At 37.3% G+C, this 27,352-nt stretch overlaps 1 protein-coding gene and 1 pseudogene across 3 annotated transcripts in view; both read right to left on the minus strand.

Moving 5' to 3' along the window:
* Positions 1–15,806, minus strand: part of BAZ1A (bromodomain adjacent to zinc finger domain 1A) — a 76,947-nt gene extending 61,141 nt beyond the window's left edge. For 2 of the 3 annotated variants that reach the window (XM_032481865.1, XM_032481864.1), the window contains exons 1-3: positions 15,569–15,806; positions 14,922–15,091; positions 3,465–3,743 (exon numbers count right to left, since the gene is read on the minus strand). In XM_032481865.1, the coding sequence (XP_032337756.1) occupies positions 3,465–3,743; positions 14,922–15,034 (392 nt within the window). In that variant the 5' untranslated portion in view covers positions 15,035–15,091; positions 15,569–15,806. The remainder of the gene's footprint in view (positions 1–3,464; positions 3,744–14,921; positions 15,092–15,568) is intronic. The other variant, XM_032481863.1, reaches the window with a different exon arrangement.
* On the minus strand, positions 15,054–15,963 carry LOC116664441 (annotated as a pseudogene).
* Positions 15,964–27,352: the final 11,389 nt, after the last annotated feature.

The following is a 27,352-nucleotide window of genomic DNA, read 5'->3' on the forward strand; positions in this document are numbered from 1 at the left end:
CCGACCCCATGAGGACACCAGAACTTTACCACTACCATCATCACCTCAAAACTGAACTCAATCTCAGAAGCTACACAAGTAGATGTGAAACCAGAAGGGATATATGTTCCTTGGGGACATATTCCAAACGAATAACATCAGGCCAAGTCATTTTTTCATATCGGTGTGATAGATAAGAGTTTATAAGCATGACAGAAAACTAAAAAATCAAAATGGAAAAAGATTTGACTTTTTTTACTTGTTGTTTATTGAACACTTGTGTACCTGGCACTTCATATACAGCATTTCAATCAATCTTCACAATAATTCTACTATATATGCAAAGAAGAGATAAGTGATGTTAAATAACTTGCTAAAAAGTTAAACAAGTTGTAAGCGGGGAGGAGGGGGAGAGGTACAATTCTAAACAAAGAAAATCTAGTCAAGTTTATATATTAAAGTTATTTTAACTAAAATTTAAGTGGAGAGGGGAGGGTATAGCTCAAGTGGTAGAGCGCATGCTTAGCATGCATGAGGTCCTGGGTTCAATCCCCAGTACCTCCTCTAAGAATAAACAAACAAACAAACAAACCTAATTACCTCCTCCTACCAAAAAAAAAAAAGGAAAATTTAAATGAAAAAGGTGAAAGGATAAGGGTGTATGGAGGAACTAGGATCTAATGTTGCAGAAATCTCAAGTCAGGCTTGAAGCTTAATTATAATATAAAATATAATTTTTAATAGAAAAACTAGTCAATAATAGGAGAAAAATACTAAGCCTCTTGGGCCACCAGCAGCATTATTTCCCCAGCAAAATGCCACTATATTGTATATAGGTAGCAATTTGAAATGTGTACAGCACACACACACACACACACACACACACTCTCTCTCTCTTTCTCTCTGTCTCTTTCTCTCTCTCATTTTAGTCTCACAATAACCTGAAAGGACATCATTGTCCAACATGGTCAGTCTGACTCAAAAGCCTAAATAAACCCTTTACTATCACACAATTCTGCCTCCCATAAAACTAGAAATTTATGGCTCTTCTCAAACCATAAACAAAAATCAAAGGTAAAAGTATTCTACTGAAACCAAGTGGTAAATGTGTGTATTATTTACTGTACTTTTTTATTGGTTCTGCCTTAATTCTATTATTATTCTTTATATGTATTTTAAAAATTCTTTTCACATTTACTGCACATTTAAGAAAAAAGCAAAAATTTAAGTGGAAAGATATTTGCAACAACATGAAAAAGAGTTTAACATGCATAGTATCTAATGAAGACCTTTCACAAATCTATGACAAACAAACCAAAAGAAAAATGGGCAAAGGACCTGAAAAGCAGATTAAACACTGAGAAATCATCAGATTTGGCAAAGATTAAAAGACTAAAATAACCAATGTTAGCATGAGTGTAGGGAGCCCAGGCCTAGCCTCTATGGCACTCTGGACCTAGATGTCCCTGAATTACCTCATTCATATGCTTATTTTCATACCTGGCAAATTGACATGTTTGTCTCTCCCTTACCTAAACTCTTTAAAGGCATCTTAATTCTTTTCATATCCCCAGCACCTAACCCAGTGTCTAGCCTCTAAGTGACACTCATGAATCACCTAAGCAACATGTCCACGAAACACCATATCAGAGCAATCAGAAATATCTGGTCCTGAGATAAGAGCAAAGATGGCTAGACTCTGATAGTGTTACTTCCTGAGGCTTCTGCGTCTTACCATCCACACAGGTGCTAAAGGCAAAAAAGTCAACGAGTCTTCCACAATTTCTCCTTTCCCACAAAATGATTAAGAATGGCCAATATGAATTATGAAAATTAAGCAAAATTGTGACTCTCAGATTTCCCATTTCTACAACCCTAATTTACTACTGTCATTAAAGCTACAACTATCTGAAGCCTATTTTTAAGGTACAACAAAAAAAAGCTGTGCGAAAAACACTGAACCACTACATTTCTAGATGGAAGCGATATTCCTAATGTTAAAGGTTAAGGTATCCCAATGATTTGTAAATTAGAAAATACTTTGGCATAAGTCAAATAAAACAATGACTGTAAGGAGAAAAACACTGTCCTGGTCCCCAGACATGGCCGTATTATTCTTGCTGGTGGTACACATTGGTATGTTCTTGGTGGGGTTACTGGTGACATACCAATCTTATCTCTTGAAAATAAAAATACAGTTTTTTCCAAAAGTCACTAGACATATAAAAAATCCTTCAGTTTTTACCCTAGTTGCTTTCACAATTTAAAAAAGGACTTAAAAATTTGATTCTTTACCAAAATGAAATCCAAACAAATTTAGATCTTAAAATAAACATCTCTTGGCTTTTTAAGATTCATGTAGAGTAGCAGTTAATAACTAAAATAGATTATATTAAGATATTATTCTGAAATTACACATAAGGGGGAGAGGGTAGAGTATGCACTTAGCATGCACAAGGTCCTGGGCTCAATCCTCAGTACTGCCATTAAAAAATTAATATATAAATAAACCTAATTACCTATCCTTCCAAAAAACAAACAAATGAAATTACATACAATTCATGATGATTCTCCAAAATAAGATAATAAAGAATATAATTACTTATGTTTGTTATTATTTACTTATGTTCTTTATTATTACACAATTACTTATGTTCTTTACTGTAACATAATATACAATAACTTTTGACTGCTGAAGTTTAAAACTCAAAAAGAAAAAAATTTGCACTCAGGTTAACAAAGAGGAGAAAAAAGCATCCCAAAATAGTCACTGTCTCAAAAGTGAAGAGGCTGTAAAAAGCTTTAATGCAAATAAAGATTACTGTAACAAATATCAGTGACTAGCCTATCATAAATGCTTAAGATTTCAGGAAAGCACTGATAATTTTTAACTTAGTGCCATAGATAATGTCATTTAAAATTTTCATATGTGAAAAATCTGCTTTTTTCTTGAATACCTGGATAAAAAAAGAACTTAGTGGAGTATATAAAACTCAGTCCTTATCTTATCAAAAGAACTACTAAAACCCAGCAAGAAATACAGGCATGTTTAAACTATTAGGTAACATAATGAGAACACAGTAGATATCTAAGATATATCTAAGATTTTTTTATTCTTAAACAGAGACAAAACTTTGATATAGGAGAAGTTATAAAGAAAAAAGAGAAGGAATGTGGTTTTTAAAGCAGTAGACTAATCTTCAAGATACTTTAAGTGAAAAAAGGTATAAATCATAATATGTTACCTTCCACATTAAAAGGGACAGGAGGATGTGTGACTCTGTGTGTGTACGTAACGTTTCTGTATATAAAAATCAGCTCTGGAAAAATACACAAGAAACTATTAACACAAGGATTACATGGGGGCAGGGGGGTAACAGGGTAGCTGGAAAATAGTAAAAGGGAAGCTCTCCTCAGTTCACTGTTTTGTGTATTTTGAATTTGAGCAATGTGACATCAAAAGAAAAAATTAAAAAGTACCTTACCTTGCACCATTGTTCCTAATGACTTCCACAGTTTCTTCAACAAAATATCGATCCTTGACATATGCAAAAATATCATCACAAATTTCATGTAAGCGTGAACGATGTGTAAGGTTGGTCAAGTATAAAACTGGAATAATTAGTGGTTCTGGAAAACTCTGAAGATTCTGTCTTGCTTTTTTTTCTGATTCAAGTGCTTCCTGATAGGTCAGTCCAGGTCTACCCGTCACAGCACAACTCCACACAAGACTGTTGCACAGAATGGTTCGTTCAAAAAAGTCACTGATTAAAAAACAAAAACAAAAATCCATTACCTATCATTTCACAAATTTTACTTTAAAAGCTTACTTTATTGCAAAATTTCACATAGAATTATAGAACTCAAATAAGAGTTTAGTGACTGGTCAACTTACACATTAATACAAACCTAAGAAAAAATACATTTAAACTGGAAAATTTACATTTTACAATTTAGAGGTACATTCAGCCAAAATTGGACTTTGATTTCCATAGTTTTGAAACTGGGAGTGAAACAAAATAAACTCAAACTTTCCCTTTCCTTCTAATTTTTAAGCTTTTTGTTCCAAAGCAATCAAAACACTGATTTAATTCAAGGACTCAACTATGAATTTTAAGAAGCTTTGACATAATACTAGTGAAAAACTGGGGAATCTAAGCAACTATCTCCAATAAGGGAAAGGTTAAGTAAATTACAGTACTTCATAATTAAAAATCAGTCACTAAACAGCATAAGGAGAGTTCTTAAATAACATGCAAATAAGAAAAACAACATTCCAGTCTGCTTCCCTCTTATATTCTTTCAAAGTAAAAGCTTACCAAAACAATACATATAATATGGTCCTACTTACTTTAAAATAAAAAAAGAAAGAAAGAAAAAGGGAAGAAAGGAAGGGAGGAAAGGAAGGAGGGAGAAAGGGAAGGAGGAAAGAAAGGAAGGAAGGGAGGGAAGGAGAGAAAGATAATCTGAGGAAGTATAAAAAACTTCTGGAATGTTATACAAAAATTAAGGTAACAGCTACAGAATGGGGATGGGACTAAGGGACCCAGTGCTTTTCTGCATTGTTGGAATTTCTTAGTATGAGTACTGATTTCTTTTTAAAAATTCTGTTCAGTCATTTTTAAAATGCAAGAGATCTATAATATGGAAAGACTTCTAAGGTATATTAAGTAGAACAAACTCAAATCACTGAATGACATAGTTCCATATGCATTAATTATAATAATAGCAAAAATGTGCGAATATTTGTATCTATACAAATATAACAAACAGATGTTCCCTATGGAGAAAGGGAGGGACTGGGAAGGAAGGAAATAGAAAATTTTGTTCTAAATATTTCTATATAGTTTGAATTTTTACAATGAGCATGTACTCATATTATTTTTATAATAAAAATATTTCTAAAGTAGAAAAGGTTAGATGTATGAAAAAAAAGTTAATAGAGTTGCCTCTAAGTGGTAAGATATGGGTAAATACTTCCCTCCTGAATAATGATATGTAACCAACATAATTCCTCCTTCCTGAAACCCCCCTTTCCTTCTCCTATCATTCTAAAAATTATTAAAACTGTTACATAGTTATTTCCTTGTTAGTATATCTGTATAGGTTATCCTTGTAGCAGTTTAATCTGCAAAGATTTGGGGTAATTCCATTAAGACAGTTTCATTTGTATCTTTGTCTATAGATTCTACAACAACAAAAAGATGAAGTCTATGGAAATAAAGAGAAACTAATCATACCTTAACATAAATGAAATCTAAAGAGATAACATACATATGCCAAGTTGCATGACTAATTCAGTACAAAGAAAATCCTTTTGAAGTATGTACCCTTTAGTAAAGGAGATAATGGATGTCTATCATTAAAATACAAAGTAAAAAGTGATTATTACAAGACAGAGGCAGTTATCCTTCGGGAATTCAGAGGAAGGGAAGGAGAGGCAGGCAAAAAAGACCAAGAAATACTAGAATATTTTTGGGAGGAAGTGGCATTAAGGTTCAGGACTTAAAGGAAAAGTAGAGTTGAGGGGAAAAATGCCAGAGAGAAAAAAGATGAGTATAATCTGTTTCTTATAAGCAAGAAAACCTATGTCAGATAAATAATTTATTAGCTAAGAGAGAGGCAACAGACATACCCAATAGGTGGTTATCAACAATGTGGAACAAAATGAATGAAATGGATGGATGGATTTTGAAAGAGTTCTTATTCAATTTTTACTGCCTAAAACAGCAGTACAGAGAAAGACAAATACTGTATGATATCACTTAAATGTAGAACATAAAAAATACAACAAACTAGTGAATACAACAAAAAAGAAGCAGACTCAAAGATAAAGAGAACAAACTAGTGATTACCAGCAGGGAGGGGATGAAGCGGCAATATGAGGGAAGAGTGAGAAGTACAAACTATTGGGTAAGACAGACTACAAGTATGTACTGTACAACATGGGGCATATAGTCAGTATTTTGTAATAACTGTAAATGGAGTGTAACCTTTAAAATTGTATAAAACTAAAAAAAAAGCTTGCTTAGAAAGCTTTATAAAAGTTTTAAACTTTTCCTATAGAAACAAACATATCTATAAGACTTAGATTCCCAAGCCACATATGGTTAGCACATAATGAACATGAGGTATATGTCTAATAATTTCAACTCTATCTAGTACTACAGGTAGCCTCTGATCAATGGCGAGGAGAGGGAGAGGGGTGCTAATCAAAAATCCATTATAACTTTACAATCAACCCCCTTAACCACACTCAACTGTAAGAAAAATATACTTCAAATCTAGATATCTTACACATTAACTAGTCTCTAAGCCAGTGCTAAAAGAACTAGAATGCAAGCCACACAGATAATTTAAAATTTTCTAGTAGTCACATTCAAAAATTTCTAAAGAAATAGTAATGAAATTAAATTAATACATTTTATTTAACTCAACATATTCCCAACTATTTCAGTATATAATCAATATTGAAATATTTTACTTATATTTGTACCAAGTCTTCAAAATCCAGTATGTATTTTACATTTACTTCACATCTTAATTCTGACTAACCACATTTCAAGTCCTTAGTAAACCCTGTGCCAAAGAATGGCTCCTGCATTGGACAGCACAACTCTAGCCATAGCAGGTCACTATTTGATAGCCTGGGGTATTTGGTGCCCCAGCAGGGGGACAGACTCTACACTGAGCTGCAAAACAGTTTAAATTTGTTACCATTGTTTAAAATACCAAGGGAAGCAATGATAAAAGTGTTACAAACCTCCAGGAAACATGTGGGATAGTCAGTAACTGGTGACGTACCTGCCCTTCACACAGGTTACCACCATCCTCTAGCAAAGTCTCTAGAAAAGTGTTCGTACTGTTTGTTTCCTTTGTGTCCATCTTCTCTACAAAGTTCTTATTACATTATAGCCCTGCTGTGCACCAAGATCTACCCTCGGGGGAGGGAGGCAGAGGACACTACCACAGCGGCCATATTTAAGCAAGGGAAAAAAATCCAAGGTTATTTCTCCCTATTCATTATCCCCTACCAGCATGGCACCATTTCTAACATTACATACCTTCACTTACTTCCATTTCTATAATTCTGCTCTTCATTCATTCATTACACACATTCAAATGTGTAGGATTTTGTTACTAATACTGAACTCTAGGGGATAAGTTACAGTGCCTCTTCAATATTTATATTATAATAATGTAAAATGATGAAACTTTTACAAGGAGCACATTTTATTATTGTGAGCAAAAATTTACAAAATACAAAGTACTATTTTATATCAGTTTAGATGAATATAGATTATTATGTCTCCCATTTATTACTACATTCCGTCAACAATCCTCTTTACCAGAGATGGGTATACCTACTGGCCCAGAAGTCAAATGCAGCCTTTCACTTGTTTTTCTAGTTTTATTGGAACACAACCACACCCATACCTTTATTTAGGTAATGCCCCTGACTGCTTTCTCACTACATTTGCAGAGCTGGGTAGGTATAACAGACACCTGTTTTACCTACCTACGTCCTATAAAGCCTAAAATATTGACTATCCAGCTCTCTAAGAGGAAGTTTGATGACCTCTGCTCTTTATCATTATTTCCTAAGGAAAAATTGCTTCTGAGTTACCAGGTAAAGTACTGGTAAGAACACACTTCTAAAATAAAGTCAACCAACCCTCTAATGAACAAATTAAGGAACAAAGGGCAACATACTGTTGACTTGCTAGGTATTTGGAAAACTTAAAACCTAGTAGAATAAAATGAAAAATGAAGTGACACAAAAACCAGAATCTAAATGCAATTCAGAAAAGGTCTATGCAAAGTGTACTCTGTTTACTTAATGGCCCAAACTATATTAACCAAACATAAAACAAGGTAAGAACGATCTAGCAGAATACTGCAGAAAAGATCTAAGGGACATAAGCAAACTCCCCTGTCCACAGAAAAATTAGCAACTGAGAAATGCAGCCATAGGTTAAAAACTAACATAATTTCTAACTTAAATAGCATATGGTATGCAAGAGATGCAAAGTATGTTTATAAACTCAGAAGAGTGGTAACTGCGAGAAGACAGCATAGGTTTTTCTAACAATTCCCTTCATTGAAGGGGTTATAAGAGCAGGAGATTAGGTGATCATGAGCATGGTGGGCTATACATACCTTACACTATATAGAGAAATAGTAGCTAGATGAAAATTACATTTATTACATTTATTCATAAATGGTCAGGGAAAGTTCAATTAATTAAAAATAAACTTTAGTTTAAAAAAACACTAATGAAATACTACTTTGCACTCTACTTAGTGCTGCCTCAAACAGACTTAGATCTAATAACGTACATGGCAGGCTCCTAAAACCTGCAGATACCAAGCTGGTATAGTAATGAAGTTTTTTTTAATCTAAAGACTAAAACCTTAAGTAGAAATCAACAAAGGTGAAACACTCTAGCTTCATCTTTCAGGACACAACTCATATGTTATCTCCTATTTGAAGGCTTCCTCAACTCCCCAGTAGTTATCAGCTCCATTTTCTATGTTCCCACTACACTGGCTCCATAGCACATATGTGATTTATGCCATTGTGTTATTGACATACATTCATCTCTTACTAGAGGGACAAATTATCTCAGCCTCTCCAAAGACTTTCCAAAGTACAGAGTCAAGAATAAACAAATACATTCTCACTGGCAGTCCACATTCACTTTTATGTATATCTGAAAAGAGAAAGCGTACATGTCAATGGGAAGAAGAGATTAAAGTGTTTGAATCTCAGCTTTACCACATGTACAATATGACTTTGGGTAAGTTACACAATGAATCTGGCTCCCCTTCTGTACAGTGGGAATGATGTCCATAAACAGTGACTATGAAAATTAAGTAAGATAATACAGTATGCCCAACATACTATATGTGCTAAGTTTAGTAAATAATATCAACTCTTACTGTTCAGGTACCATATCTGCAGAGGGCTCTTAGAAAAATACACAGAAGAATAACCTATATGGTAGAGGAATAATGTCAGAGGAACACATATAAGACTTGAGAATCTTCAAAGAGAAAGTTTGGCACTAGGAAGGAGAGTGAGAAAAGGGATTAACTGCAGAGGGATTATCAGCGAACACCTAAAATCCAATCACAATGACCCAAATATAAAATCTTTTATCTATTGCTTAGTGGTAGACTATTTGCAAAGAGGGTTAAAGGTGTGCAGGTTCCTTAGACATGACTCTAGTGCTCTTCTCACAAGACATGGAGTCTATTTCACCCCTCTCCCAATCTGGGCTGGCCTTGAGATTGGCTTTCACCAACATAATACAGAAATGACATTGAGAGATGTCCACACTTACCCTCCTGGAACCCTGAGACAAGCATGTGAAGAAGCCCAAGCTAGCCTTCCGAGGATGAAAAACCACATGGTGAGAAATGCCATCCCAGTATATTAAATCATCACATAGTACACTTTATATATGTTACAATTTTGTCAATTATACCTCAAAAAAGCTGCGCGCACACACACACACACACACACAGAAAGAAAACCCATCCCAGCTGAAGTCCCTGACATGACTGAAGCTGCCTCTTACCCATCTAGCTTCAGCCAAGCCTCCAGCTGACTACAGCTAAATGAGTGAGTACAGAGAGACCAGAAGAAACCACAATGGCAACCCACAGAATAGTGGGCAAATAAAATAAGTGGTTGTTTTGAGCCACTAAGTTGTAAGGTGGCCTCTTATACTACAATCACTGATATACATATTCTGTCTAAAGAACAGAAACATGGTAGCCTGCTAAGGAGATAAAAGGTTAAAACTCAAAAAGGAAAGTATTTAGGAATCTGTTATACCACCCACAGAAAAAGGATTCACAGACCCTAATATCTGGGTCATGTGGCAGACTTATTCCTAAGGAGGAGCTGGACACCTAATTTGAAGACACTAGTGATCAAGATCAACTTTCCTTGAAAACTCTATGCTTACCAAAGGGCTTTCTGATAATAAGATTTCATACATAGCTGATTATCAGTTTGGGAACTGGTCTATGTATTTACATTTTTCCCCACTGTAAATTGATGGCATGCTGGTTTGTATATATCTAGAACTTAATCACTTCAGAGTGTAGCAAAAAAGTCAAATGTCTGAGCAGACAGGAGACAGTTGTAGCTACATAAAGATCTAGGCAGGCAGCTTGAATCCCAAGTAATGCCCCCATGTTTTGAGTGCATACTTATTGCAAACTTTAATAATAGGAAGAATTCTCCATAGTAGGTATCATGAGATGGTAAATAAGAACACAAACTTAGAGTTTTAGGTATGTGAGTGAGAATTCTAGTGTCACCAATTGCTAGATAGATGGTTTTTGACACTGATCTTGGACTTACTCTCCCTACCTCAATCCCAGCTTCCTCATCTGTAAAAGAGGGTTGTTGAAAGGACTGAATTTAACAAGTGAGGGGCTGATGAACAAAACAGGATGCCTTATAAACTAGTCAAACACTTTTCACTGGAATGCCAGGTTGAAACAGAAGCTGGTTTGTCAGAGATGTTGTGGAAGAGATTCCCACACTTTATATGTATTTCCCATCACTCAAAGATGGGAAATACATGTCAATTCCAAGAGTCTAAAATGGCTAAAAGAAGTGATTTTATTTTGGAAATTAAATTCACTAGGTAATACAACAAATCATTTTTCTGTTCCACAAATCTAGAATTTCTGGTATTCAGACCTGACTATTCCATTTTTGAACAATCCAAAGACAAAAAAAGAAAAAAATTAAAACAAAATTGTTGTGAGCTAAGTAAATTACAGGATAAATTTTTATCTCATTTAAGAGATTAAGTTTTGCACTTTATTCTTTTTATCTATGAGCTTTGTTTTTCTTGTGTTTTTTCCCTAGGTTCCATGTATACGTGAGATCATACAGTATTTGCTTTTCCCTGTGTGACTTACTTCACTTAGTATAGTGCCCTCTAGGTTCATATGTATTATTGCAAATAGCAAGATTTCATTCTTTTTTAAGGCTGAATAATATTTCATTGTGTATATATACCACATCTTCTTCACCCATATATCCATCAATGGACACTTAGGAATACATACCTTGACTATTGTACATAATACTGCAATGAACATGGGATGCACATATCTTTTTGAATTAGTGGTTTCATTTTCTTTGGATAAATACCCAGAAGTGGAATTGCTGGATCATATGGTAGTTCTGTAATTTTTTGAGGAACCCCAATACTGTTTTCCATAATGGCTGTACCAATTTATAGTTCTACCAATAGTGCACAAGGGTTCCCTTTTCCCCACATCTTCCCCAAAACTTGTTATTTCTAGTCTTTTTAATAATAGCCATTCTAACATACGTGTGGTGATATCTCATTATGGTTTTGATTTGCCTTTCCTTGATTAATGATGTAGAGCTCCTGTTGGTTCTCTGTATACTGTCTGTGGAAAAATATCTACTCAGATCTTCTGTTCATTTTAAAATCAAATTGTTTTGTTTTTTGCTATTAAGTTGTTTGAGCTCTTTATGTATTTTGAATTTTAGCCCCCAATCAGATATAAGATTTACAAGGGGGAGGGCATAGCTCAAGCGGTAGAGCACATGCTTAGCATGCATGAGGTCCTGGGTTCAATCCCCTGTACCTCCTCTAAAAATAAATTAAAAAAAAAAAACCCTAATTACCCCCCCCCCAGTAAAATAAATAAATAATACAATATATGTGGCAGTCTCATTTAAAAAAAAAAAAGATTTACAAATATTTTTTCCCATTTAGTAGGTTGCCTTTTCATTTTGTTAATGGTTTCCTTCACTGTGCATAAGCGTTTTAGTTTGATGTAGTCCCACTAGTTTATTTTTGTTTTTATTGCTTTTGCTTTTAATGTCAGAGTCAAAAAAACCACTGCTAAGACCTATGTCAAGGAGCTTACCACCTGTGTTTTCTTCTAGGAGTTTTATGGTTTCAGGTCTTACGTTTAAGTCTTTAATCCATTTGGAGCTAATTTTTGTGCATGGTGTGAGAAAGTGGCCCAGTTTCATTCTTCTGCACTTTAGCTTATGCATTCGCCAACAGTTAATGTACTATTTTTAATGAGTCTTCTTTACTTATGGAAAACAGGTCAAACAAGAGTTAGCAATTAGTTAAAGAGAATACAGTTCAAACAAATAAAGGAGTTGGTACTATGTAATCAGTAAGAATCCATCTTTGTCATAGTCCCTGCCTCAAAGAATTCAGAGTCTAGAAAAAGACAAAATGTGATGCAACAAACACACTGCATTACAGTGCAATAACTGCAGATGTTAACACTAGCTAAAATGGAGGGGGTGACCACTGCTGCTAGAAGGACAAAGGAGGAAGTGTTAGGCTATAACATCAAGTAAGATAGACAAGATGGTATTTAACAATTAAAAGGTCACTGGCAACCTCTAATAACCAGAGTTAGGGGCAAAAGTTACTTTGCATTGTGCTGGTAAGTGAACAAGGTGGAGACGTGCAGTGAAACTCTTTGACACTGATTAGAGAAAGTTATATTCAAGAAATCAAAAACCTGAGCAAATAGGTGAGCATAGTGATCTTCAAACAAATACAAAAGAAAAATGTTCAAAATTATGCACTTAAAGGATAATCTTCAAATTCACATAGACCAATCTGTGATTTAATGAATTAGTGAAAACAGAAGTTTCCTTCATAGTTTCTCCAGACTTGTGGAAAAGGTCCGAATACCATAATCTGCAGATCACCATAAACCATCCATTATGAATGCATTTTTAGAAAGATCTCTTTGTAATTATCTAAGAGAAAGTAATCCAAATTTTAACACAATTAAATGGCAGTCTTCTTCCAATTTTGCCAATTCAGGGTTATAAACATTAATACCCAAGAACACCAGTAGTTCTGCTTTGCTCAGAAGAAATGATTAAATACCTTTGCTCTCAAACCAATCACTTCTCTTAAACTGCTCTTGATTTCCAAAAATATAAACACTTCAGCGCAGAGAAAACAGAAAATTTAAAAACTAGTTTTTTTTTTTTTTAAGATTTTAATGTCATTAAGACTACAGAGGACACAGTTCCTTAAAATTAATGGAAGGTTGGTATGGAATACCAAAAATCTCTCCCTTTATTTGGCATTTCAGATTTCTCCACGATTATAATAAATCATTAAGAACCTAAGTATCTAGGAAGTGTTTGATTCAAGAAGGATAATGGCTATATTCATGCTCCCTTCTAAAGTGAAAAGAGTACCTCAAAAAGGTAAGAGTGCTTATATAAAAGGAGATACGTTTGAAATTTAAGTCCACATCCTTATTTTGTTGGCACTTTTAAATTCATTTTTTGGAAAAAAATCAGAATTATCAAGGATTTTAACTTAAACTTTCTTTAAAAATAAGACAGCATCCTTATCAAGTTACCTAATCCAAGTTCACTTAAGTAGTTACAAGAGTGAACTCTATTTGAGTAACAAAACAAGTCTGTACAGGAGCAGAGTAAGATGTGCACTCCTATTTAAAAGTACTGTCTGCTGAAAAATCTCTCTAGATATAACATGTTTGCGTGTAACTCCCTCTGCGGAGCTGAAGAAAAAGAAGGCTTGCTTAAAATAAAAGCTCAAAGGAACTGTCTTTTCTAACTTCAATACTCATTTCTCAGACAGGTGCAGAGTTTGCCTAAAGCCCTCTCTTCATCAAACCCCCACTCAGAAAAGGTGCCTCCTACACACAATTTATTTGGTTCCTATAATACTTGGTTTCTAAGCCACAAAGGGATTCCTTCTGAGTGGAGAGGATAAAGCGTAAGAAAAAGGGAGGATCAGGCTGTTTCAGTGATTGATCAATTCAGGTTCTCACTTGGAGATCCTGTTTAAACACAGAGCTCTAAAACACCCCGTTGTTTGGTGTCACGGGACAAGGGGATCTCTTGGGATAAACCAGGCGAGGGACTAAAAATTTAGAGGGTGAAACTACACACGCAGCAGCTCCGGATTCTTATCAAAACAATAGCGAGTGGCACATGTCAGGCGGCCCACATGCGCAGGGGGATAAAGGAGAGGCTGGCTGGGGCTGCAGTTGAACTTGTCTTAACCCCCTCCCCCAACTCCCACCGCTGCCCTGCCGGCTACGCGAAAGTGAAAACGAGGGGGCGCCCGGGGCCCTGCTCTCTCCCCCGCCCAGCCCCGACTTCTTCCTCACCCGGTCTCCCGGGGGCGGAGACGCTGAGTTCCCCGGGGCCGAGAGTTAGTCACCAAGAAGAGGCGGTGACAGAACGAACGGCTGGCTCCGCACACTCCGAGGCCTAGCCGCACGGGACCGGAGGCGGCCGGCGGAGTCTCTGGTGTCCTGGGTCCCCCGGCCCCCGGCGAGCCCCCTTCTTCCCCGAATCCCAGCTCCGCTCCCCACCCCACCCCAGCCCCAACCCAAGGCAGCTCCAACGTCAGGCTCCACTCCCGACCGAGGAAACGACGCCCAGCCCGGCCGTTTCCTGCCCCCGGGGGCGGGGATTCCCTCCCCGGGCCGGGGGACTGCGGCTCCGTGCCGCTGACCCGAGCGGGGATCCCCTTGGCCGCCGGGCGGGGATCCCGGAACTGGCCCCGGAGCGCGCGTGTGGCCGCGGCAGGGAGGGGCAAGGCGGGGAGTTTCCGCCGCTCGGCGGCCGGGCGGCAGCCGCGACTACAAGCGATCCCCGCGGCCAGCGGGGGACCCCAGCCTCCTCCGCCCAGGCCGGCTCTCCCCACGCGCGCCGCCGCCGGTCGGACTGCCCGGGGGCCCCGCGCAGTCACCGGGTCGGGCTGGGGGACCAGAGAAACTCGGGCCCGCGGCCACCCGTCACTTTCTAGTCGCCCCGCCAGAAGCCCAGGGCGAGGAAAAGAAGAGAGACAAAAGGGCTCTGGGGAGGGAGTCCCCACACTCCCCCGCACCCCCCGCGCCCGGCCCGGCCCTTACTCGTAGTGGCGGAAGATCTCGTTGGTGACTTTACAGTAGAAAACTTCCTCGTCGGGCCGCAGGTCCGCGGGCGGCTTCTGTCTCACAAACGGCTTTCGGTGTAGCAGCGGCATCTCGTGTCTGCCGGCGGGCTCACCCGGACCCTCGGCCGCCCGCGCCGCCCCGCTTCCCTATCAAAATTGGAGGGAAAGGAAAGCCGGTAAGGTGGAGAGCGCTCGGCGGCGGCGTGGGCCGGTCCGCGCGCCGGGGGAAGCTCGACTGCCTTTTGTGTGACTGACGCGCCGCGGCTTCTACCGGAGCCGAGGTCGCTCCTGTCGCGGCCAGGGTTCTGAGAGAGCGGAGCCGCCCCACCTCCGCTCGCCCCGCTGCCGGCTCACAATGGGGCCGGACGCCCAGCCGCAGGCCGGCGGGCGCTGCGGGAGCGGCGGCGGCCCCCTCCCCCAGCGCCCGCTCCCTGTCCGCCGCCGCCGCCGCCGCCGCCGCCGCCGCGGGGCTCACAACGTGCTCGGCGCGCTGCCGGCCCGCCCGACGCCGCGAGGGAGCTCGCTGCGGGCGGACCCCGGCGCCGCTCCGCTTTGTTCCCCCACTCGCCTACACTTCCCTGCCGGCGCTGGCCGGCTCCCGAGCGACCACACCGAGCCCCTCACCTGCGAGCACGCCGGCTGCCACTTATCCACCTTCTCAACTATGAAGGCGGCGAGGGGAGGCTCTGTCCTCCCCGGGGGTCGCTTTTCGCCGGCCCCGCCGCGCCGTCGGCCGCCGCTTCTCCCGCTGCCACGGCCTGGCTCCGCGCGGGGGATCGCGTCCCACCGCCACTTCCCCGCCTCTCGGAGCTCCTGGGAAGTTTCTGATCTACTTTCGGCTCTGAAGGAGGAAGAGCTGTTGGGAGGAGCTTTACACTTCTCGCTTCTACCTTTTTATTGGCTGCTCGATGACTTTTACAGCCTGTCACTGATACAGGAAGAGACGGCGGAGAGCTTGGGAGAGCTACATTATTAATTAATGGAGCAACCCCTTGTGAAGAATCAGAAGCATCCTCCATGTTTGAGATTATCAGCCCAAAGATCTAGGAAGAGCGCTGGGGTTTCATAAACACATGGCTAACAAAGTAAAGCCTTCATCTTCCAGTCTGGCACCAGCGCTTGGTTCGACGATGGGAAAAGGATTCTAATTAAGACTTAACTTGTATTTTAAAGATGGGAAGAGAGATGAAGAATAAGAAATGAACAGTATTTTGATATTTTCTTCTTTTAAGTTAAAATTCTCATGTCTAAAAAAACTTCGCTTGTGTAAACAAACGTTCATCTTGAAAAGAAAATACCTTTCTTGACAGCAGTTCTCTTTAATAATTAGGACAATTCAGTCAAAGACTTAGCAGGGGAAAAGACAAAAAAAGCGTATGTCAGAAAATGTCATCATGCCTATAGGACCCCCCACATATTTAAAACTAGAAACACCTTTAAAAAGTAATATTCAGAATACGGGGCTGAAAATATTTTGCAGAGGATCAGCATTTAATTCAATCACACAGAATTTTAAAGATTATGGATTTACTAGTGACGTTTCTCCTAAGGCAACTTTCCCATATCTATGATTTCCATTTGTGAGAATAATTTTAATGCATATGATACATGTAATTTTTGAATTAAAAAGAATTTTGAAACTACAAATAACTCCAGATATTTGCCAGCTTTGTACTAATTTTTTTTTTGCTACTGCCCTTTTTTGCTTATTTGCAGATTAGCATCTAAGAATGGGTCTAAAAGTAAATTTGAAGACCCGTCATTCAATGAAGGATGTAACTAATTACTATGAAATGATCTTAGTTATAGAAAGTGTGGGATCATCTTTGTATCTTCAAATTAAACACATATGTACGTTGGAGCAGAAAATGTTAGTAATCTATTCAATCTCAAGAGTTATCATTTTTAAACTTCAGATACTTTTATGGTAGGTAGCAAAATAAAATTTTGTGATTCAAAAATTATTAATAAAATTAATACCTGTAGTGGACAGACACAGAAATCAAAGAGGCTTAGAAATACTCTCAGTAGCAAAAATATTTTTTAGCCTGGATAAACTCTTCAAAAAAATTATGCATTCAAAGATGTGGTGTTTCAAACTTACCTCCAACTAGTACACTGAGTGACAATATAGAATTTCCTACCTAGAAAATAATTTTCCAGGTGAAAAATTTAGAGCCCACAAAGATAGACTCAAAGAAGGGACAAGGAGGATGGATAATTTTTAACCCATCCTGAAGCATCACTCTCACAATTCAAAATCCTAACTTAATTGTTAAGATGAAAATAGATGAAATTTTATCTTATTATATAGTATTTACATTTCTTAGATCTCACTATTTGATAAGCTGCTAAAATAATCTTGTTAAAATTATGATCAAAAATAGTAATCTTAATTTTACTTTCACAAAATACAAATTTTTAAACAATTGGATTCTTTTTCTTTATACTAATCTAAGATTGAAATTTTATTCTACTTCAAAATACCATCATCTCAATTTCCCCACTATCTTACTCAGATTTCAGTACCATCATAACTTATTCTCTGAGTTACATACATAGTATTTATTTTAATTTGTTATATTTAATAAATGTTATTCTTTCAGAACATGTTTAGTAAATTACAATTAACATGTTTAGTTTTTTTTTTTAATTGAAGTATAGTCAGTTTACAATGTGTCAATTTCTGGTATACAGCACAATGTTTCATTTATATATATACATACATATATTCTTTTCATATTCTTTTTCATTATAGGTTACTATAAGATATTGAATATAGTTCCCTGTGCTATACAGTATAAACTTGCTTTTTATTTATTTTATATATAGGAGTTCGTATCAGGAAATCTGAAACTCCCAATTTATTCATTCCCACCCTCTTTTCCCCTGGTAACCGTAAGTTTGTTTTCTGTCTGTGAGTCTGTTTTGTAAATAAGTTCATTTGTGTCTTTTAAAAAGTTTAGTTTTTATGTTTATAATGTTTGATCAAATTGATAGCATTCTTAAGCTACCTGAAAATAACACTTCTCTTTAAGTTATCCTACACATTTACTACTAAAAGCTTACCTAATGTATTATTTATTTCATATTTTGGTATTATGAACACCTCCGTGCTTTATTAATTACTACTTCTTGGCTTTTGAGGAGTAAAAAGCTCACTGTTGTATTCCGAAAGTATACTGTCATGATACTGTCATGAAATATGACTTTGTGTAAAAAAAAATTGCAAATATTGCAAAAGAAGCTGTGAAAGTTAAGGTATCATAAAGAAAAAAGAGAAAACAATGACGTTAATTTAAATTTTTAACAATTTAATTCTGTTAAATATTTGTACTCCTTGTATGTGCCAAGACACTGTACCAGCTCATGTAAAGGATACAATATAAATGTATCTTGGTCTCAAAAAATGTGCAGTATTGTAGGGAAGGGATGATGGAAAGACAAACAATTGAAACGAACTGTGTGAGTCCTAATGATCATGAGTGATATAATGCAAAAAGAGAAGTAGAAAAGATGAAAAGAAAATGTGGACAGGGGACCTAGGGTCAGTCCTAAATGAAGTCATCCACAGGGCGTGATCTGAAGGGCAACAGAAAGCCCATGTTCCAGCACATCTTCCCCAGTCTCAAGATGCAATCCTCCACCCTCTGTCACCCCTCTGGTTGAAGACACCAGTAGCCCCCACTTGAATGCAAAATGTAAATATACTAGTTAGACATGACATATATTCATCTAACTTCATCAAGACCTAGTTTAATATTTGAGAAGGTATACTGCCTTAGGTAAAAGACAAAGCAAGACTATGAAAAAATATATATGTTTAGGGGGTAATTAGTTTTATATATTTGCTTATTTATTTTAATGGAGGTACTGGGGATTGAACCCAGGACCCTGGGCATGCTAAGCACACACTCTACCACTGAGCTGTACCCTCCCCCCTGAAATACATAGTTTAAAAGCTTGAGCCAGAATACTTTTCCTGATTAAGAAAGGCTTTACTTAGGTGGTTTTGTGATACAGTAATTACTTAGAACTGAAAGGAACATTTGAGAACTCTTAATTCTCTCATTTTGCAGCTGAGGAAACTGAAGCACAGGAACTGAAATCTAGGCCTCCTGACTCTAGTCTCCAGACCACACTACTCTTTCTGTGGATTCAACAATATCTAACTTTCTTGTATACCCTAGTCACATTGTATCTATAAATGAGCTAAAATGCCACTACAAATCCTTCTTAAACTGCTAAAATGTGTAGGGGACAAAATATTTCACTCGTGATCAGAAATAATACTTAATTTTTGAGAATCATCCAGGGAAGCAATAAGGGGTAATAAGAATCTTAAATCCATCTACTTGAAGAGCTGGTGAGTTCCATCTCCATGCTTCAGTTAACACATCTAACAAATACAAACACTTCATGCCTCTTACCTCTAAGTAGCAGTTATAAAAGTATTTAGAATATAGCTGAGAAAGATGTCTTACAACTATATGCAAGGAATACCTTCAACTTCATAACTCCTTCCCTCAGTATCTCTATCTGACACCTATCTCAACTTTTCTATGTTCTTTCTCTCTCTTTTTTTTTTTTTTTTATTGAAGTGTAGTTGATTTACAACATTGTGTTAGTTTCTGGTGTACAGCATAGTGATTCAATTATACATATATGTATATTCTTTTTCATAATAGGTTATTGTAAGATATTGAATATAGTTCCCTGTGTTATACAGTAGGTCCCTGTTGTTTATCTATTTTATATATAGTAGTGTGTATCTGCTAATCCCAAACACCTAATTCATCCATCACCCTTTACCCTTTGGCAACCTCAGGTTTGTTTTCTGTCTGTGAGTCTATTTCTGTTTTGTAAATAAGTTCATTTGGGTCTTTTTTTAGATTCCACATATTCTCTTTTTAATGTCTCTCTAATTCATAGCATCTTGCCTATTAAAATATTTTTATATATTGTTCTTTAGAAGCAATAAATATGTTTCCCTTCATATCTGAAACCATCGGCCTAGTATTAGGATAGTGGTTCTAGACATTAGCTGCCCATTGAAATCACCGGAGAGATGTCTGAAAGATATTAATGCCTGGGTCATACCCTAGACCCATTAAAACAATCTCTAGGTTAGGGACCCAGGCATTCCGGCTTTAAAAATCTACTCAGGTGATTCCAAGGTTGAGAACTACTATGCTTTGAGGAGATTGGATTGTTAATACTAAGAAATAATGTTAGCAAATTTGGAATTCATTTTTTATTCAACCCCTTGTGATTAAATACATGGATTATGGATGTAGTAAGGATTGAAAGAATAGTCTATGGCCATCATCATCATCACAGTAATAGTTAACATTTAATGAATGTGTCTAGCTTGTCAAGCATTGTGCTAAGGGCTTTAAATGAATCATCCATGCAGTTCTCACAACAAAGTTCTATTTATCATTTCCATTTTACAGATGAAGCTGTTGAGGCTCAGATAGGGTAATTAAGTAGCAAGCCCAAGGTCATACAGCCTAGAAGGAGAAAAGCCAAAACTATCAACTCTGGGGTCCAAGCTCCTTACTGCTACTCTGTTTCCATGGGACTGATTTGCTAATCTAGTTCAGATATAAATTAAAACAGGGAATTTGAGCCAATGCACTAGACAGTTTAGAACTTGCAATGATTAAGAATGCTCATTAAAGGAAACCATGGAGAACTTTAAAAATTATCTCAGAGTGTGGAAAGCCTAAGTACTATAACACAAAGCCCAGAATCCACAAAGATAACTTTGTAAAATAAAAATTTTAAATTTCTGCATGACAAGAGTGCCCACAAAGTTGGAAGACAACTATCAAACTGGGAAAATAACTATTTGCAACTCACTGACAAAGGGATAATTTCCCTAATCCCTAGTATATAAATAATTTCCTATTTCTCTATCATATTAGTAATAATAAATCATAATAACCCAAGAGAAACAAAAAATATATAAATTCCTTTTAAAAGATATGAAGATTCTCAGCCTCACTCATAATAAGAGAAATGCAAATTAAGACTATATTGATCACTGAAACATGCTGTATACCAGAAATTGACAACATTGTAAACTGAGTATACTTCAATTTTTGAAAATGATTTAAAAAAATTACACCGAGAGGACATTTTTCATCCTTCAGATTTGTAAAGATCACCTTAAATGTTGGCAAGTCTGGGGGAACAGGCACAACCTCTATAAAGGTCAAATTGGCAATATTTATCCAAAATTACAAATGTACATAAAAGTTCCATCTCTGGGAAGATATGCTACCAGTATCTTTGAACTAAGACTCTATTTTGGCTTTGTTAGGAATAGCATGATATTAAAATTAATGGAAATGTCCATTATTAAATAAATCATGATATGTCCATACAATGGAATAGTATGCAGACATAAGAAAGAATGAGAAAGCAAAAAAAAAAAAAAAAGTGCATTAAAATATGTGTGGAGGCTTAATGTATACCCACATTTGCATAAAATGTATCTGTAAAGATATATTGGAAAACAACACACTGGTTGCCTTTGGAAAAGGAGTTGCTAGGGGACAGGGATCAAGGGAGACTTTTCACTTGTAGAAAGATGAGTACAAGTTTTTAAAATACAGAGATTAGATGGCAAAGCAGCAGATAAGGACAGATAGATGATGTAATAAAGTCTTTCACTTAACAATTGGAAATAAGTTTAGAACTGCAAATAAAAAGTAAAAATGGCTGTGTTAAATATTATACAGGGGCTAGAATAGTGCTTTTCCCATTATAGGAGTTCAATACATATTTGTTGGGTAGATGAATGGTTAGATGGATATATAAAATAAAAATGTAATTTGATCATAGTGAAAGAAATAGAATCAGATAGATAGCTGCTTTCATCTTAACATGGAAACAGAATTTAGATTACATGTTTCCAAGAAAGTCTTTCTAGACTGTTTAATTATTAGTTATATATCAATTTACAGAACAAGGCATACTGTATTCAGCCAAATAGATTTATTATTTTTTTTTAAAATAAGACATACAAGGAAAAAGTAGAAGTTTTAAAATTTTGAATTACAGGGTTCTTTTTCTTATTCTTATCAGCTTCAAAACTAATTTTTAAGTTTTAGTTTATCTATATAGTAAAACAGCTACTAGATAAAAGTTGCACTAATATTTGCCATCTCACTAACTTCTGTTAATACTGTGTATAAAATACTGGAACAAACTACTTTGTCCTCTTTCTCTTTAGTGTTCAAGCTATAACCTATTATCAGATATCATTTTAGATATTACTGTATAATTTTTAAAAATTTTCTTAATAAGATTTACTACCATGCTTGGAACAGGGTAGGCTCTCAGAACCTATTATAGAAAAGTACTACGTTCTGTTATTTTTCTTTTCTTCTAATATTTAAATAATTACTATTTATATTTATGACTAGAACCATATCTTGTTTTTTTACCAGTCAGCTCATGCGGTTGAAACATGGTATTATCAATATAAATACTGCGAGTGTGACACCAATACTAGCCCCATATTGCAATGCATCCATGGACTATCCAGCAATTATGGAGGAAGAGATAGAATTAACAGCTAAAATTCAGAAACCAGTTTTGAACATATTACCACTAAATTCTAATCTAAGAGTTCCTGATGAAACATGCGCTAATGCTACAGGCACTATAAAATGAAGCCTTTAGGGTTTTCTCCCTTCTATTTCTGTTGCCATCATCATATCTAGAACCCAGGAGTCATGCTACTATCCTATTTTCTTTGGTCTAAGGGTTGGTCAAAACACCTATCTCTTATTTCCTTTGCAAAAATGAAATTTATCTTTTTTAGCTACCAGTAAACTGTTTCACAATAACTTCTTAGCACCTAAGCACCGCATGCCTGACATCAAGGGACCAGTTTACCTACCAGAACAAGCATCCTGCCGATTTCAAGTACAAAAATGAAATTCTCCAGCACTAAACACCTTTCCCCCAACCCTGACCATTTCAAACTTTCTTCTTAAAGACCTCACTCTCAGTTCCAGTGTGGTAGGCAAAATAATAACCCCCAAAGCTGTCCAGAACCTAACACCCAGGATCAGTGAATATGTTATCTTACATGGCAGAAGAAACTTGGCAATTATCATTCAGGTTAAGGACCTCGAGATAGGGAGAGCTGCCTGGATTATCCAGGTGGACCCAGTCTAATCACTTGTGTGCTTAAATGTAGAGAGGCTTTTCTGGGTGTGGTCAGAGATAGATGGGAAGACTGACTAAGGTTAGAGAGATACGATGTTGCTGTTCTGGAATGGAGAAAGGGAGCCACAAACCAAGGAATGCAGTGGTCTGTAGAAGCTGGGAGAGGCAAGGGAACAGATTCTCCCCCAGAGACCCCCAGAGAGGAACATGAACTGGCCTACACCATTATTTTTGCCCAGCGAGACCTCACTGGACTTCTGACCTACCACTAAGCTTCCGGTAATTTATTAGAGTAGCAATAGAAAACTAATACATCCAGTATGAAAATATTCTTAATTCCCAGCTGATTTTCATGGAAATAGTGAAGATACCTTTGAACTTGAAAGATTTAGCTCTTTCAAGCTAAGGCTATTAGCAACTCCTAGACTTTTCTGGAATGATTCAACCAACTGCTACCTCTTCAAGTTGCAAAAATTCATCTAGTCATTTCATAATGCATCATTACCTTAACCATACATAACCATAACATATATCCAGTCAGAATTAGTATGTACATGGTAAGAGGATGATTATAAATGGACAAAGACTTTCCCCCCTTCACTAGTTTCTATGTCTTCAGACGTTCCTTAGGGAACTTGCTCCATCAGTCCATCTTCCCTCTGATATCAAGCTTTCCTTCACCACTGAGATCTCTGCCCTTAGACTGTAATCTAGTGCAAGCCTCTCTCATTGGTGGTGGAGAGGATTAACTACATCTTTCTTTGTCTTCAGCACTATTTCTCTTCTTATCCAACATTTAGAAAAGGAAACCTATGTTCCTTGTTTCTACTTCTTTATTTCTCAGCCCTCTGTAGCCTCCTTATACTCCCTGAAAACTGCTTTTGATTCTGACTCCATAAATGCTAAATCCAACAGACTGTAAGCAAGGAAGAGTCCACCTTATTCACTCCGCTCCTTGACATTCTCTCCTACCTTGGCCTCTGTGACACACTCTCCCCTGGTTCTCCTCCTACCCCTCTGAACTGCCCCAAGTCTCTTTGGCATCACCTCTTCCTCCTCAGCCTATTCCCTAAATCCTGGTGTCTCCCAGATTTCTTCCATCCATTCTTTTCTCCTGTCGCTCCTCAGGGAAGCTGTCTCTAAACCAGCATGTCCTCCTGACTGCCCCCATTCTCATTGGAATATGAGATCCTCTAAAGTCTTCTTGTTTCCTTAGGGACTATACCACACCTCCTGGAAGATTTTTGTTTAATGGGTGATTTTAAACCTCTTTAAACAAATTTTTATTGAAGTATAGTTGATTTTCCTTGATTTTTGAGATGAAGAATGATTCATCAAACTGACATTTTATAAAGATTAATCCAGGTGTGGTATGTAAGACTGACTGCATTGGGTAGAGCCTGGAGGCAGGGGAACCAGTTGAGAAGGCCTAGGAGAAGTACAAGTATGGAATGACAACAGCCTGAATTATTGCTTTGGCCATGGAAAGGAAGAAAAACCAGGAGAAATATTTCAGTTATGTCATCAAGACCGAACTTGATGACACATTAAGGAAGAAAGAGGAAAAGTCAGAGATGACTCACAAATTTCAGACCTGGGAGACTGGAAAGGTCCTAATGTTAACAAAAATGGGATAATCGGGTATAGGAAAGAAAAGAAGAAGGAAAAAAAAGAAAAAAAATCAGGTATAGAAATGGTTTGGGGAGGAAGATGAAGCATTCGATTTTAGATATGGAACATCAAAGCAGAGATGCCCTACAGGCACTTGGAAGACTGGGCTCTGAAATCAGAAGAGAAATCAGGATTGAGGCTACAGATTAGGGAACTGTTTCCAGAAATCTGATTTTAAAAGCTACTAAAATTGATGGGTATGCAGTAAGTAATTAATATTTGGTAAATAAATAAACCTCCTGATACTCTTTCCTCTGTTCAAGTGCTCAGCGCAAGTACCAGGATGCTCTAGACACTCACCGGCACTCCAGAACTCCTCACTGGTATTGCCACCATGAGTAACCCCCAGCGTTTGTTTTCAGTTGCCTCTTGCTGACTGATCATTGCAAGGTATTACAAAAACGTGCTCTCTAATCCTAGGGCCGCATGGACACGCTAGCCTCCTTTTAAGTCATCTCATGTTGACATTCTATTGAACACCCTGCAACAGTTTTTCTAAGCCTCTTTTCACTTTTCTCAAGTCCTCAACCTGATCTTCCTTAGCCTACCTTGCTCTCAGCACACACCTTGCCTCCTAATTTATTTACAAAATCTGGGCCATTCAGTATGACTTCTGTTCTCAACCCAAATTTCCTTTTATTTTCACCCCACCTTTTTCCCCTTCCCTAATGTCTTCTTTCCAAGGCTATCGCTGTGCCTTTGATCATATTTCTTTCAACTTCTAGGATCTTACTCCACGATTGACTTCTCTAATGTCTCCCCACTGCAGTTGCTCCTTTCTTTTGGCCTCCTAACAAATTTAAGCCCACCTTATCCTTAAAAAACCTTTTTCCTTCAGTTTGATTCCCTCAGAGCTACCATCTTATCACTCTTTGTTGGTGTTATTGAGTAATATAAACTGCACCACCATGTGTAGTCTTGATAGTGGTTTGAATTCTTGCTCGAGCAGGTTTGCTTGTGTTAGTATGTATGTCCTATATGTTTGTGTCACAGTCTCCAAAATGTCAGTTCCTGTAGGGCAGAAATCATGTGATAAGTTAATGATAAAACATTTTCAGCTGTGACTAATCAAGAACTAGTTACGAGATTTGGGGTGCTGACTTCTGAGAAGCAATAAATAATATAATACTACTTTGCCTTTATCTGTTTTCAAGGAGTTAAAATTGTAAATGCACTTAAGAGTTGTCATGTGGTGGTTCTCTCTTAGTCATAAGTCAGGATTTTTCTGATGTCTGTAACAATAGCAATTATACTCATTTAAGGCTGTAAGCAAGAGTCTTGGGCAATCCCTGTGCCAGCAAATGTAGATGTTAGCATGAGAAGTGGGCAGTCAAGTTTTGAAGTTAGAAGGCACTGGGAGAACACTAGTTTTTTCCATTACTAATTTCGATACAATCAATCTTACTTCATAAAAATTATTTATGTCTTAGAACTTTCTAGGAGGAAGGTTGACAGTGCCTTTCCCTCTGTACTCTTCACACCTACATTTCTCCTTCTCTCATAAAAAGCTACCTTTTTGCCCTGGTTAGCTATAGCTGCCTTCCTAATTGTTGATGAAGTTAGAGAAGCTGCCAGAATGTATTGCTAAATATTTGGATTTAAGGGCTAAAGAACAAAATATTTAAAAATTGACATTTATAACCAACTTTTTAAAAAGTTATTTTTATAATTTCACAAAAATAAAATACGTATTTTATGTCATCCCAACAAAATTAAGGCCCCACCACCAGAAAACTTCTGAAAAATATTTTAAGATATCATGATCTATAGTAAAGCAAATTTATGCCTCATAATTGAATATAAAAATTAAATTAAAAGTCATTTAGAGAGCAACTACTAGGTATAAAGCACTTTACCAAGCACTGAGCTTAATATTTAAGTATAACATAAGAAAGTCATAATGGCTCAGATTACAGGTCTATGTTACAAACATGTATAGAAGAAATACATTCCATATTATTATTCTTGTCTTACAGATAGTAAGGCTGAGGTATAGCAGGGTAAAGAAATCCTCCAAGATCCACAGTATACAAGTGGAAAAGCTGGGATTCGAATTCAGACTGATTAGATGTCAAAGTCTATTCAGTCAACAGATATTTCCGAGTGCCTTTTGTATGTTAGACACTGTTCTGGAGACTTGGGCTACATCAGGGAAGAAAACAGAAGACGATCCCCGCACTCTTGGTGCCACATTCATTAGCTGACCACTCCTCTGTTTTCTCCCCTGCCTCCCATCTACACACAGAAAGAAAAATTTACTTACTCAAGATTAACCCTTCTACCTAGGTTGTTGATTTTATCACCTTTATCACAAGTTTCCTTTGAAACCTGGCTTAATCAATTATTGCCTCTTCCACTGGATCTATCCAACTACATAAATATCCGTGGCTCATCTTGAAAAATCACTCTGCTTGTCCCTATTTCCACTCCTTCTTCTCACTCTACAACATATCCCATATTCCACGGCACTTTTCTAACCCTCTGCTACCTCGTTTTCCTTTTGCAGTCCTCATGCCTTTCAATTTGTCTACAACATTTAACCATTCTGAC

The sequence above is a fragment of the Camelus ferus genome, chromosome 6 (assembly GCF_009834535.1).
Source record: "Camelus ferus isolate YT-003-E chromosome 6, BCGSAC_Cfer_1.0, whole genome shotgun sequence".
NCBI lineage: Eukaryota > Metazoa > Chordata > Mammalia > Artiodactyla > Camelidae > Camelus > Camelus ferus.